The sequence below is a fragment of the Hyla sarda genome, chromosome 5 (genome assembly GCF_029499605.1).
Source record: "Hyla sarda isolate aHylSar1 chromosome 5, aHylSar1.hap1, whole genome shotgun sequence".
Classification (NCBI taxonomy): domain Eukaryota; kingdom Metazoa; phylum Chordata; class Amphibia; order Anura; family Hylidae; genus Hyla; species Hyla sarda.
Window position 1 is genome coordinate 271,437,014 of NC_079193.1, and position 14,906 is coordinate 271,451,919.

Sequence of the window (14,906 nt, forward strand, 5' to 3'; positions counted from 1 at the left end):
GACCTGCGAGATGATGGACGATGGCGCAAGTCAGTTTGTCCTCCCTCTCAGTGGGTATAAAAAAGGCCGCTGCCTTCCCGCTGCCGAATGGTGACAATTTGGCGGTCACAACGCAAGCAAGTGAGCATGCATCATGCCATTTGTGCAAGTGACTTATCCCCACTGCATACTGCCATGGTGTTTCTGGGTCCTCTGTCTCGCCTTCCTCATAATCCTCTGCTCCTCTAGCTCCTCCTCCTGTCTTGTCAGATGACTAGTATAAACCTCCCATCTCACAAAACCTAAACTGTGCCCCACTGTGCCCCTCCTCCTCCAGTTCAGCTCCCACAGGGCTCATGTGGCCATGAGATGTAGGCTCCATGTCTCCAGTGCCCTGACCAGCCAATGTTTCCAACACGTGTTGTAGTAGATGAAGCAGGGGAATGATGTTGTTCATCCCGTAATCCTGGCAACTGACTAATAATGTGGCTTCCTCAAAGGGCCTGAGCAAACGGCAGGTGTCACGTATGAGCTGCCACTGGTTGACATTGAAGTTACACAGGGGAGTCCCCCTATCCGCTTGGATCATCAAAAAATTGGGGATGGCTTTTCTCTGTTTGTATAGTCGGTCCAACATATGGAGGGTGGAATTCCAACATGTGGAAACGTCGCAAATCAGACTATGTTGGGGGATGCCATTCTGACGCTGCAGCTCACGGAGGGTGTGCTTTGTGGTGCACGAATGGCTAAAGTGCATGCAAAGTTTAATTCCCATTGTTAGGATGTCTTCGAGATGAGGGGAACACTTCAGGAACGCTTGTCAACCAGATTGAACACGTGTGCCATGCAGGGCACATGTCTCTGGCTTCCTTGTCGCAGCACAGACAAGATGTTCTTCCCATTGTCACCATGGTTTACATTTCCAGTTTTCGTGGCGTAAGCCATGATTCGATTTCTTGATTAATTACTTTTAGCAGTTCCTCCACTGTGTGACTCCGTTCGCCAAGGCAAACTATGTGAAAAATAGCATGACACCGCCTTGCCCTGCACACATGGTATGCTGGAGGGGCACTGAGACTTGTCCGTGCCGTGGAGGCTGAGGACATGGTGGAGGATGAGGAGGCGCAGTCACACACTGTCGCAGGACCAACAGCCTGAGAGCGTGAAGGCGGAAGTGGCGTGTCCTGTCCAAGTTGTTGTTGTGGCTGTGTCACCCAGTGGGCCATAAAGGACATGTCTTGTCCCTGACTGTAGTTACAGCTTCACACATCGGTGCTGCCGTGCAGTTTGGCACACACTGACAGGCTCAAGGACTGGCCCACCTTCTGTTCCACAAAATTGTGCAGGGCTGGTACTGCCTTCTTCGCAAAGAAATTAACCCTTAGGACTCTCCACCTTGGCTCGGCACAAGCCATCAGTCCTCTGAAAGCTGCAGAGTCCACCACTTGAAAAGGGAGGGACTGCAACATCAGCATTTTGGACAGGAACACATTCAGCTTCTGCGCCATTGGATGAGTGGGCGCATACTCTTGTCTCTTGGACATGGCTTCGCCGATGGATTGCTGGCGGAATGACTGACTCAAAGTAGGAGGAGCAGGAGCATCTGGAGTGACAGAAGATGGGTATGACACAAAGCTCCCTTCAGCTGAGGTGGTGGAGCCTTGGCTGGCTGAAACAGGGAGCGGCGTGCCACTGGGTGATACAGCAGACTGGACCACCACATCGCTTCACCTTCTGCCGACACATCTTGCATGTGGCCAGGTTAACATCCTCCGGATGCTTGATGAAAAACTGCCTCACTGCCAAGTAGCTGATTTTCCCACCAACAGTCCGCACTGATTGACTGCTACTGCCACAGACTCCAGGAATCCCTGTTCCACTACCTCCCAGGAAGGTAGCCTGCCATAAAGCAGGTGGTCTACCCCGAGCACGTTTGGCTCCAGACTTTCCACTTCTGCCACCATGCTGAATGCCAACCATGCTACCACCTTGCTGGTTCAGCTGCTGCCTCATGGGCAACATGCAACTCCTTCTCCTGTTGATGATGAAGCCCCTTTCTGCACCCGGCTACCAAGTGTGATCGGCTTCATCATCATCGATGATCGATCGTTGTGTCTGCATGTCACTGATGTCCTCCTCAGGTTCCTCAGCAGTGTCTGCTTCAGGAGCCTGAACGCTCGCAACACCATCTCCCACGCCATTCTCCTCATCACTACTTGCCCGCCTAGCAGAGGAAGCGGCAGATGTCTCCTCCACTTCTTGGCTGGGCAGTAGCTGCTGACTCTCCTCTAGTAGATCGTCTTTACTAAATAGTGGAGCTGAACCCACAGCATAAGATACTTCAGTGGGGAATGGAACAGCATAGGACAGAGGCAATGGGAGTACAGGGACTGCTCCTAGGCCATGCCAACTGAGGGTTGTGTCTGAGGAATCCACCGACTGTTGACTGGGGGTGTCAGATGTCACTTGTGATGAAGTGGATGTCCGTGTTAACCAATCAATGATGGCAAATGGGTTGCTGGTCGAGACACGACCGCTAGCTGATATGGGAGCTCAGGCCTCTCGCTATGACTCCTGCTGCCACTCGTCCCTAGTCTGCTGTGACCTCTGCCTGATGAATTTAGGCCTCTGAAACTCCTCTGCGCCGGTACTGGCACTTCTCTGCCTGACATACTTAGTGCGTATATGAGGGGAGTACAATACGCTTTCAGCATTTGTCTACAACACCAGCGGGTGTGTACTTTTGCCTGGCCTTTCACATTATCTAGGCCCTTAAGACTTTAACAGGAAAAAAATGGTACACCACTTACATGTACGTATGTGGTATGCACTTATGAGGGGAGGACAATGCGCTCCAGTACGCTTAAAACAGTATTTATCTACAACACTAGTGTTGAGCGGCATAGGCCATATTCGAATTTGCGATATTTCGCGAATATATGGACGAATATTCATCATATATTCGCTAAATTCGCATATTCGTAATATTCGCGTTTTATTTTCGCATATGCGAAAATTCGCAAATGCGAAAATTAGCACATAAAAATTAGCATATGCGAAAATTTGCATATGCACATTTTCGCATATGCGAAAATGCGCACGCCAGTCTAACACAGTAGTATTAGAGCCTTCTTTACACCACACAAGCTGGAAGCAGAGGGGGATGATCACTGGGATGTGTACTGTAAAAAAAAAAAAAGTTGAATATTCGTAATTACGAATATATAATTCTATATTCACGAATATGCGCGAATTCGCGAATATGCGATATACGTGAATAAAATTAGCATTGCGAATATTCACGAGCAACACTATACAACACCTTAAGACTTTAACAGGAACAAAATGGCACACCACTTAGATGTACGCACTGGTTACACTTAAAGGAGTACTCTGAAGCAAACTTATCTTATCCCATTGTAAAGCCAGCAATAAGTTATATAACTACCTCAATTACCTCCGTTGTCTTACTTCCACGCATCCCCGACTTTTCCGAAATCCGGAAGTACAGGCTGTCTGTCACAATTATGAATTTCGTTCCCGGGCCGCAGCCATCTTGGAAACGAAACGTCACCTTGTTCAGGATCCTCCCCACTCTATGCCGGCCCCCTAGCCACGACTCGATCACTCCCACCATTTACATATTCATACAATCTTCGTTTGCACAGCCGTCATTCGCTGGGCTGTGCAAACACCTCACAATGCCCCTAGCCTATCAGCGCGAGCCGGACGCGCCTGCGCACTAATCCTTTCCCGGGACCGGACATGTGATCTCTTTAGGCCAATGATATCCCTGATAGTTACGCTGTTGTAACTACCAGGGATATTCTCAAAAATACTTAGTAAGTTTTACATAGCGGGCAAGCTCCCGCGCCAGACGCGCCTGTGCACTGCGCATCCCGGGATCGGTCATCTGTAGTCCAATGATATCCCTGATAGTTACGCTGGTGTGACTACCTGGGATATTCTAGTAGCAAGTTAGTTATCTTCATATTGTAACCAGGGAATGGAGGGGGAGGGAGACACAGATGATTGGGGTGGGGTTAGGGGCATGGGCGGCATTACTATTGACATTATTAGGGAGGGGAGAGCAGGAGGGAGGAGAGGGGTTGCGGAGAAGGGAGGCACGGAGGGACAGGAACTTGTAGCATAAGCAGCATGAGGGATGACGATTTTTACGTCATCCTCCACACCACCATAACCAGGAAGTGCCATGAAATACCGAGCACCACACCGGGAGAAAGGCTTGACCGATTGGAGTAAAAAGTAAATGGCCAGAGAGGTACAGTCATGGGGGACATTTGGGGTGTACACATTTTTAAATCAGAGTACTCCTTTAATAGAGGACAATATGCTTTTAGTGCTCTGCTCACCCTAACAGGCTGGCTACTATTAGCTTTTCAGTTGTTGTACACACCAGTGCTGCAGCACACAGTCGTTGTGTACTACACCCAAAATTGCATTTTCTCTCTCAATCTCACTCCCTTCCCTTTCAGTGCTTTTAGGCGGGATTTGAGATTGAGGTGAATCGCTGCTGTAAAAAAGCTTTTCTGTGCAACACACTGCTCTCTGTCCCTCTCTGCAATAGAATGCTGATGTGAATGGGAGATGAATCGCTGCTGTAAAAATACTTTTCTCTCTCTCTGCAATAAAAGGCTGAAGTGACTTTCCCCAAGATGGCTGCCGATTATATAGGGCTGCGACATCAAAGGGTGGCTGGCTGCTGATAAGCTGCATGCTCTATGTGATTGAGGGTCATCCCATCTACTCAGCTTCCCAGGATTCCTTGCCCCATGTCCTCACATGTGGATCCGCCATTTTAGATGCCCTGGAGCCTGTACCGCACTAAATGGAGTTTAATGAAGCGATTCGCGCGATTGCATCGCAATGATATTCGCATTTGTTGCATAGCAAATTTTTCCTGATATTCCTAATGAACTCGGATTCGTCAGATTCGATTCGCTCATCCCTAATGGTTACATATAGGAAACAGATATAACCAACAGTGTAGGAGAGTTCTTTGATCAGTCAGGGGTGGTATATATTGATGCTTTTAACATGTATTGTGTAACATGCCCGATTAAGGGACCTGAGCGCTCTTGATTGCTTGCAATCTGTATTTTCTCAGTTAGCCAATAAAAGTATCATCTATACTCCACATACTTCCTATATTTCTACGATATCAACTCTCATCTTTTGATAATTTAGGGTAAGTTACCATTGTTTATTTGTATTTCAGGGCAATGAACAACCCGCAGATCTCACCAAAAATGAACGAATATTACGTCTCCTTAAGACAGCAGAATCTGTCAAGAGTTCCCAGCCGTAAAATGTACTACTTATTCCTTTTGGTTAGATAGAACATATTTGTTGCCCTGTTTTACTGCTGCAAGCCTAACACTAAGCTGGCTCTTCTCATGTGCTAATGTATATTATATAGAAAAATATTGCAATTCTGGGGTTAAAAATGGGAATTTCATATGACCCATAATGCCTTTACCAGCTAAGTCTTAAGACAGTTTTATTGTAATACTGAGCCATGCATACTTAGAGAATGAGTCGCTCTTTTTGTGCTGACCTCTGAAGCCAGCATTAAGTAGCGACAAACACGCTGGGGAGATAATAAAAACCAATTCTTAGAGTAAACATAGTAAACTTCTACTTGTGGACATCAGGTTCAACTGGAGATGATCTAGTCCAAGTTTGCACCTTCTAATACTTGGCTTAGTGTTGCGCTAAAAATGTGCGTCAAATGGGGCAAATTGCACCCTTTTGTCAAGCATGGTGCAAAAATGTCAAAAACATAATGAAAATTTTGGGCAAATCATGTAAACCATTTTTTGGCACAAACTGCATTTTGACTATCTCTCCCATTGATTTTAGCGCGGTGTCATTCATGTGTATCTATATATTGTCATTTTTTGAAACTTGCTGCAAGCACAGTGACTAGGAATCATATTAGTAAGCTGTGGGTGTAGGGGGTAGTCTGAAGATTAGTATGCACTATGACTGTGGTTCCTATTACAGGGCTGTACACATGTAACCTAATCCCCTTTTCCCATTAATCTAGACGGGGCTGGGGCAGTCTGGGAAGGTGTGAATTAGCTCACTTAAAGGGGAACTGATTGCCGGTTCACCCGCACTAAACCCAATACAGTGATCCCTCAACATACGATGGAAATTTGTTCCAAATGAACCATCATTACTTGAATTTATCGTATGTTGAGGGATCCGTGCAATAATTATAAACAAAGTTATACTCACGTGTCTCCGCCGCTTCGGACCTTCACCGCTCCCCTGGATCATCGCTCTCCATCGCTGTCATCACGTCCCTGGGGTGTCCCGCCACTCTTGACCGTCATCACTGCCCTGGATCGTCTCTCTCCATTGCCGTCATCACGTCGCCCTGCATGCCGCTTCTATTGGATGATGGGATGTCGTGCGCGTCGACGTGATGACGATGAAGGAGAGAGACAGCCAAGCAGCGGAGCATGAAGAGGATGGTCCGGAACAGCAGGAGCACACCGGGCACATTAAATGGCTATCCGGTGGTAGCTGAAGCAGTCTGCGCTGCCTGATAGCCGTTTTTGCGATGGCCCCGACGTACAAAAATATTGTTTGTTGATCCTGCCTTCAACATACGATGGCCTCTGAGAGGCCATCGTATGTTGAAATGATCGTACGTCGGGGCCATCGTAAGTCGGGGGTCACTGTACTATGATTCAGTTCCAGTGATACCCGTTGTATTAGTCTCCATTGGGCAAAGCTGGCTATTAGTAGTAGAGGCTAATACAACAGGTACCTCCGAAACCTGACCATGGGTCCAGGTAAATAATACTTTGTTGTAATTCAGTTCACCTGAACCATAATCTTATGTATTGAGCTTAGTGCAGGTGAACCAGCTGTAATTTTCTGGTTAAAGGGAATGTGTCATCAGAATATGACATGTTTTTTTAAATAGAGTTTATATGCTAAAATATTTTGTAAGAATTTTTGGTGATATTCTTTCCACTTTACTGTCTATTTTTTATGATACTGAAATCTTGCAGTTTTCATTCTGACCACAAAGATAAAAACTAAAATGACACTTCCTTTTCTGTACAGATAACTTTTTAGCAGTCACCCCTAATGATAACAATCAGGATTACATTAAAAGGTGATACCAGTAGAAACATAAGGCAGGATATTCACAATAGCTGAAGCTCAGTGCTCGGCCTCTCCCTCCCTGTAGAATACAGGATACAGCCCAGCTATGAACACTCACAGGGAAGACCATCAGCCACTGTTTGTATCTGTATAAAAGCCTGGTGCCTCTGTTTATTCAGATGTATTTAACCAACAATCATTAGTACAAGTAAAACTTTCAAGTTTGTGGCCTAAACTTCATTGTTTCCTGGACTTTTTTCACTTGTGGGGGAAGTCTATTACCACCTGTACATAGGGTGGGCCCTATTATTTCTTTGCGCAGTTTAAGCCTGGTGTTCTGAGGTCTAGGTGACTGAACAGCAGTGAGCAACATGTGAGGGGAGTCAGCCCAACCTTCAGTCCTGGTTTACCACACATGTAGGGATTCCTTAGACATGTACAGCCCTGTAAGAAGACACTGCCATTAAAAATAAATAGCTCATTCACTAATTCAATATAGTACATAATACATCAGCTGACTTCTTGGGGTGCTGCATCCTTTTATGAGATGCCTGTATTCGGTTACTACACGCTCAGCTCATGAATTCGCCAAGCTCCTAGTTCACATTGCTTACAGTATTCTGTAACTAATAAACTGTACTAATAAACTTCCCACCTATGGCAACCATTCAGTGGCTAGTAGGTTGGCTACAGGTTGTTTGCAATAAGAGAAAACGGTGAGACAAGCAATGGACTCCTGTCCAGTGATACCAAGTAGGGTCTCACAAACACAGTCACTTAGTCTGTGGCTTTACTGGCAAATTTGGTAACGCATGCAGATGAGAAGGGCATGAATCTTCCTCAGAAGGGGGACACAATACTTGAATGGGTGCAACAGATTTTCAATAGTTACAGCTTGTGGTGTTGCTGTCTCTTTAACTCAAATACTTTTGATTATTCCACTGCTCCCTAAGCCACAGTCTCTCAGTTTGGCAAGTGCACTTTGACTTTTTTGTTTAGACCGTTGCTGAGTAAGAGCGTCCTTAGTACATGAGTTTTGCATACAAGCTGGAGGAATTTTCACGCGGAAACACTGGGCCTTGTCTCCCTCACACGGCAAAGTGATCACATGTCAGTATCATCCAGCCCCCCCCCCCCTTTCTCATCCTGCTACTTCCTACATCCGAGACTACTTTCAGCAGTGACAGCCTTGTTAGTCGATCATTGACTGAGGTAGAACACCTCTTTGGTCAGTGATTCCCTGAGAGGGCTGTGATGGCTGAGAGGTCTCTTTCTCAGAAGACACTATCCACATTACTATGGGAGGAAATAAAGAGTAATTCTCACAGTGCATTAGCACACTGCATAATCCCTCTTTTGCTATAAGGCACATAACAGTGAACATAACTATCGAGGTGCATACTACTGGCTTTGCCTTTGGCAACCAGGGCCTAAAGATAAATGTGGGCCTAATGAAGTAGCATCATTTTAGGGCTTGGAATATACATAGGCCCCAACACAATAAGGGTCTCACTCGATAGACTTTCTGCTCGGAATTGTTTCAGTTTTTTTTTTTTATTTCGGCTTTTCATTCTGAATGTGGGTTTTCAGTGCGGAATGAAGGCAGAATTTTCGAGGCAGAAGGTCAGGGCCTGTTTTGCCTATAGGCAAAATTGGGAGCCGCCTAGAGCACCCACCACACTTACCCAGGAAGCCCCCCCCCCCCCCCCCCGTACCATAATAATCTGCATTCTTCAGCCTGCTGGAGGAGCACAGTGCCACCTCCGAGGCCAGACAGGCAGGTCCTGAAATTTTGCGTGCCTCCATACATCAGCCCCATGAGGAGGAGATTTGCTACAGTATGTCACCCCAGTAGTAAGGTGGAGTGCGTCAAAAGGGTAATGCCAATGGGCTAGGTCAGGGGGCAGAAAAAGGTGGCAAAAATCCTTGCACCAGCCCTGCAGAAAATACATAGTATGCATGATAAAGCAGAACCCCCATTGAAACCAATACAAAAAGCAATATACCTAAAATTCTGCATTTAATTCCAAAGTGATTTCTGCTCAGAATGTTTGTTGTGTTAACATATCCTAATAGGGAGGAAGCAGCTGAAGGGCAGAAGGAGCCTGCAGCTCATGAATGCTTTGGACTCCTAGTTCACAGCACTTGCCGTCCACATATAGTAACATATAAATGATACACTGCTGAAATCAATGGGTCTGTCGCTACTTCATGCTGTCCGATTAAGAGTCAATATATGCCAGCATGTTAGGTTGTACAAGATGGAAATAATATCAGGGACAAAAAATCAAAGTACATGTTCAGTTCACAGCACTTTACAGTTACAGTTATGTATCAAGCAGCATTCATTTAGAGCAATACTTTAGAAATTACTTTCATATTGTTTAGGTTTTTATCAAACTGTTTTTTTTTTTTTTTTAACATTTTTGGCAACATGTATACAAGAAATGTTTTCTTTAGGAATATGATTATATATTTTCGGTACAGTCCAAACTACACAACCAGCCTGTTTTTATAGGTGGGAGACCAGACTACGCAGCCAGACTGTTGCGGTAAAGGACGGTCCAGACTACATAAGCAAACTACTACTATAGGCTACAAGACTAGGCAACACAGCCAAAGCTGTTGTAATGTGAGGGTGGGCTGGAGTCCTCAGTCAGACTAGTGTTATAGGAAAGGATAAGACTATGCAGCCAGAATGCTGTTAAAGAAAAGTGGGCTGGCCTCCATAACCAGTCTGTTGTTATAGAGATCAATATACCACATCACATTTACAGGGGGCCTTTATGTTACATTATAACAATTTCTAGCCGATTACTAACAACTCCATAACAGTGCATCATATACTTTTCTAACATTACCACAATAAATAACAGGTTTTTGCAACATTAAAAACTACAATATATTCAAAAGAATAGCTTGAGGGGAAATTTAAAGGGATAACCACAAGAAATGCCTTAAAAGTCTAAACATTATGGGACCCACAGACCACTTCTCTTTTTTCCAAATATATACTTGGCCAGAGGCTTCCTCATCAGGGAGGATGGGATCCCTCTTCCTCAATATTGCTGTGGGTCAAAGAGGTTGGACCTACACCTATTAGACATTGATGGCATATCATGTGGATATGCTATAAATCTCTGGCATTACAGCAATATACACCTTTTTTTTATTTTATTTTTTTATGCTTTATTATTTTGTTGTTTTAAGTCCAAGTCTTGTGCAATTTAATTTTAATGGGAATTTGCCAGCTCTATTTGCTGCACAGGTGTAAGGGTCACGGCAGGTGGTGGATGCTCTGGTCCTGTGTGGATGATGACGTGAGCCGTGCCAGGGAGCTGAGTCTAAGGTGCACTGGTTTTTACCAGAGCCCTCTTCAAAGCGGGATGGTCTTGCTGCAGCAGGCGGCACCCAGGTCGCTACCCCCAGCACGACTCATCCACACAGGTTGCTGGGGTGTGGCGTGGCACAAAAGGAAACTGGTAAGATGAGGTCAAGGTAGCAGTAGGTCAGGGCAGGTGGCACAGGTGCAGGGTCAGGTAACGATACAAGGATTAGGAACACGGATATCAGGAACACAGGAGCACAGTATGCTTTCACTAGGGCACAAGGCAACAATAATCCGGCAGGGAACAAAGGGAGGAGCTGATACTTAAAGACAGGGTGCTGGTGTAGACACTTGATTAAATGAGTACTGGCCCTTTAAATGTAAGAGCTCTGGCGCGTGTGCGCCCTAAGAGGTGGAGGCACGTGCGATAAGGCTGCGAGAACAGAAAGACCAGGGAGGTGAGTGACGGGCTTGGATTCACATGCGGGCAAGTCACGCGATGCGAATCCCAGCCCCACCGGCAGCGGGGACATGACAAGAAAGCGCACACGGCGAGTGTGTCTGGCCGGGGGGCAGATGTTACAGTACCCCCCCCATTTGGTCTCCCCCTCTTCTTTGGAACTCAGAAAGTTCCCCACTACATGAGACATAGGGGTTTCTGGAATGGGCAAAGGCTGTAAGGGACCTGCAGGTTTCTGTCGTGGAGTCTTCCGTCTTCTAAGGTGACCAACTGGCAAAGAAGAATGTCCCTAATTCAAGACTTTACGTCCAAGTTTGACAGACACAGAAGATATCACCGGAGGAACAGTATGCCTTGGGGTGGAGTCCAATCCTGCAACATCAGAGCATCTGGAAAGAGCGTCGTCTCTGAAGGTTTAATTAGCAGGCCTAAGAGGAGGCACAAGTGATCTTGGCAATATTGTCCCCAACACGTGATTTCACCAGATTTCCAGTCAAGTTGTGGAGAATGACATTGAAGCCAAGGAAGACCAAGAAGAAGCTCCGAAGTTCAATGTGGTAGCACATAAAACTCAATTCTTTACTTATGCAAATCCCCTACTTGCATGACAAGGGGTTTAGTGCGGAATTGCACCTTACAGTTCAGATTTTGTCCATTAACAGAAGTAATGAAGAAGGGCTTGACTATGCGTCACTGGAAGACGGTGTTTATGGACCTGGGAGGCACCAATGAAGTTGCCAGTGGAACCGGAGTCCAAAAAAGCAGAAGTGATTAAAGAAGTCTTGGCAGAGGAGAGGTAATATTCACATCTAGGGATGCCACTCCTACTTGTCCAAGATAAGAGCATTCTCCTGGACGCGGAGTACGTACAGAACAGTTTTTGAGAAAGTGCTTCGGACTGGCACAATATAGGCACAAATTCTCATTACGTCGATGGGATTTTTCCTGCTGCGTTAAGTGAAAACGGTCCACTTCCATAGCCTCTTCGGCAGGAGGCAAAGAAGACAGTAGGGGTGAATGTTGGAACATGGGTGCCAGATGAGGTAAACGCCATGTCCGGGCAGGTTATTTTTTCAAAGGAAGTTCCTCCTGCCTCTCGGCAAAACACACATCAATACGAGTGGCGAAATGGATAGGTTCGCTCAGGTTAGTCGGAGAATCTTGTGCAGCAATTCTAGAGGAAAGTCTTTTTTTTAAAGGTAGCACCCAAGGTCTCATCAGTCCAAGCAAGTTCAGAGGCAAGAGTGCAGAACTGAACCGGGTAGTCGCCAATGGAGGAGTTCCCTTGGCAGAGGTTTAGAAAAGCCACTCCACAGAGGAGGCTTGCGCAGGTTCTTCAAATGCATTGTGGAATTCTGCAAGGAAAGCCGACAGGTTCAAAGAGACCGGATTTCTACAATCCCAGAGAGTAGTAGCCCAGGCTAAATCTTTTCCAGACAGTAAACTGACCACAAACGCCACTTTAGCACGCTCCGTCTGGAATAGTGTTGAGCACGAATATTCGTAATGCAAATTTTTATCGCGAATATTGTCACTTCGTGATTTCGTGAATATTTAGAATATAGTGCTATATATTCGTAATGACAAATATTCATTTTTTTCAGTCATCATTAGATAGCTGTTGGGGTATACAAGTAAACTGTACCTTTCCTGGAGCTGATTGTGGTTTTCAAACTAATTTAATTGCATTTTAATTTCTCAGTCAAGTGTCTAGGAGGTGGGCCGAGCTGCTCAAGTGCCACAACCTGCCACATCTCCCTGCTCACCCTCACCTCCCAGTTCTTCCTTAAAAGAGTAGTCTAGTAAAAAATAACTTATCTCCTATCCAAGGATAGGGGATAAGTTATAGATCGCTGGGGGTCCGAGCGCTGGGACTCCCCACGATCTCCTGCACATGTTCCTGGTAGTTTGCCGGAAGCTGATGTCCAACCCCCGCAGGAAGCCGTTGCCGGCACACCCCTCCATGGATCTCTATGGGTACATGGAGGGGCGTTTCGGCTGGCGCTCCATGCGGGGATCGGCATGCCCCCTTCCAGCCGACTGCCGGGACCCCATGCAGGAGATCGCGGGGGGTCCCAGCGCTCTGACCCCTCGCGATCTATAACTTATCCCCTATATAGGTGGGATATAGGATAGGGGATAAGTAAATTTTCACCAGACAACTCCTTTAACTAACAGGGGTAGGATGTAAGGGTGAGCAAGGCGGGCGTGCTCCTGGGAACAGTTAACCCTAACAGCTATCCAACAGTGTATGCAGCACTTAGCAGCAGATAGAGCTCACAGATTTCCTTTAATATGCTGTATATTTATAGTACTGTAGTCTGAGCTCCAAATTTCTTATTTACTTTCATGTCGTCATAGAGTTAAATGCTTCACCCCATATGTGGCCAATGTTTACCCAATATGTGGCTTCAGACACAAAAAAAGCCAGAAGTAGATTCTAAAGTAACAAGAAATATAAAGGAATGAATTCTTCTTCTTCCTACTGGATTCACTCCTGGCTTTCACTCAAAAACTGCAGTGGTAGTTTTCCAAAATAAATTCCCATGTGTAATCCCAGCCTAAGTATAGATTTTAGATTAATTTAGATTAAAAAAAACAAAATGGCAGTGTTTTAGGGTATTTACGCTAGGTTCCTGCCGGTACCCTGGGGATCCAATGGAGTTCTGTCAGCAGCGCTTAACTATGGACAGGCATAAAGAATTAGCTCACATCACTGCTGAAATTATCTTCTACCTATATATTTTGGTGCTGAAGCCCTTGTAAAAAGACTGCTAGTATTTGGCTGCCATCACACACTGCAGTTTTTGAGCCACAGACAGAAGTTGATCGAGCAGAAGAAGTTCTCCCGTTATATCTCCCATTTGTTTTGAAACCGCTTTTGGTTTCCTGCTCAAAAACTGCAGTGGCAATATCGCAAAAAGAAAACCTGCTGTGTGTGATGGCAGCCTTTAGGGTAGGGTGAGTGCAGCAAGATCGCTACAGAAAAAATGCTGCAAAATACGGCATGTGTGACCCTACCCTTGGGTGCTCCCACAAAATAGAATGTAAACTGGAGATGGGAGAACCAGTGACTGGGCATGAGTTAAGAGAGTCATAGAAACGGTAATAGCTATTAGCAACCTAGCAGAAAACAGTATATAGCAAACACTGTGGCTGGAAAATCCTCTTCAGCTTAATCTATGTTATATAAAAACGACACACTTTTTGAATAGTATGCAGATAATAATGCATTAGACTTCTTTGCATGTGCTACAGTAAAACTAAATAAAGCTATTTCTATGCAATGACAGATGACAACAAGCTTTACCTATTGGGCCTTGGTCCAAGCTTTTAAACGGTACATTAATTAAAGTGGAATGCTCTTTTAGCTGTGTGGTATTTATATACTTTTGTTTGTCTGCTGTAATGGAAATGTGAGTGTTATTCCCGTTTCTGTTTACAAATAAACTCTTTATTATCACTTGGATTTTCCTATAATGAAGACTAACATCTATCAAAGTTATGTCATATTCAGGTAAACTATAATTAATACATTTATTAAATCTACATATTTTTGGTTTGACTATGTTGGGTGTGAACCCGTAGCAATCATTTACGGTTCTTTTACATAAGATGGAAATGCTGTTGGTTTTCTGCAACACAAAGCCACAGCATGTAGGTGAACCAGCCGCAGCAAATCTAAAGAGCAAAAATGTAAAAAATAAACTAAATGAAAAAAATAAAAAAAATAAAATAAATGAATGTTGCTTGGTTGAACTTAATGAACATGTGTCTTTTTTTTTTTCAATGGTACTAACTAGATATATATTAAGGTAAGTTTACATCTGTACCACACACATACTCCTGTTGGTATGACCTTTGTTCCTGCCTTCCCAGGATTCCTTGCTCCATGTCCTCACATGTGGATCCGCCTGGACTGCGCTAAATGGAGTTTAATGAAGCGATTTGCGCAATTGAATTGCGGTGATATTCGCATTCTGTACAAATCAA

General features: G+C 45.1%; 1 protein-coding gene across 5 annotated transcripts in view; it reads left to right on the top strand.

The window, feature by feature from the left end:
• ANKRD29 (ankyrin repeat domain 29) overlaps window positions 1-14,677 on the top strand; it is a 101,719-nt gene extending 87,042 nt beyond the window's left edge. For all 5 annotated transcript variants that reach the window (XM_056521751.1, XM_056521750.1, XM_056521747.1 and 2 more), the window contains one exon: window positions 5,219-14,677. In XM_056521751.1, the coding sequence (XP_056377726.1) occupies window positions 5,219-5,308 (90 nt within the window). In that variant the 3' untranslated portion in view covers window positions 5,309-14,677. The remainder of the gene's footprint in view (window positions 1-5,218) is intronic.
• The last annotated feature ends 229 nt before the right edge of the window (window positions 14,678-14,906 follow it).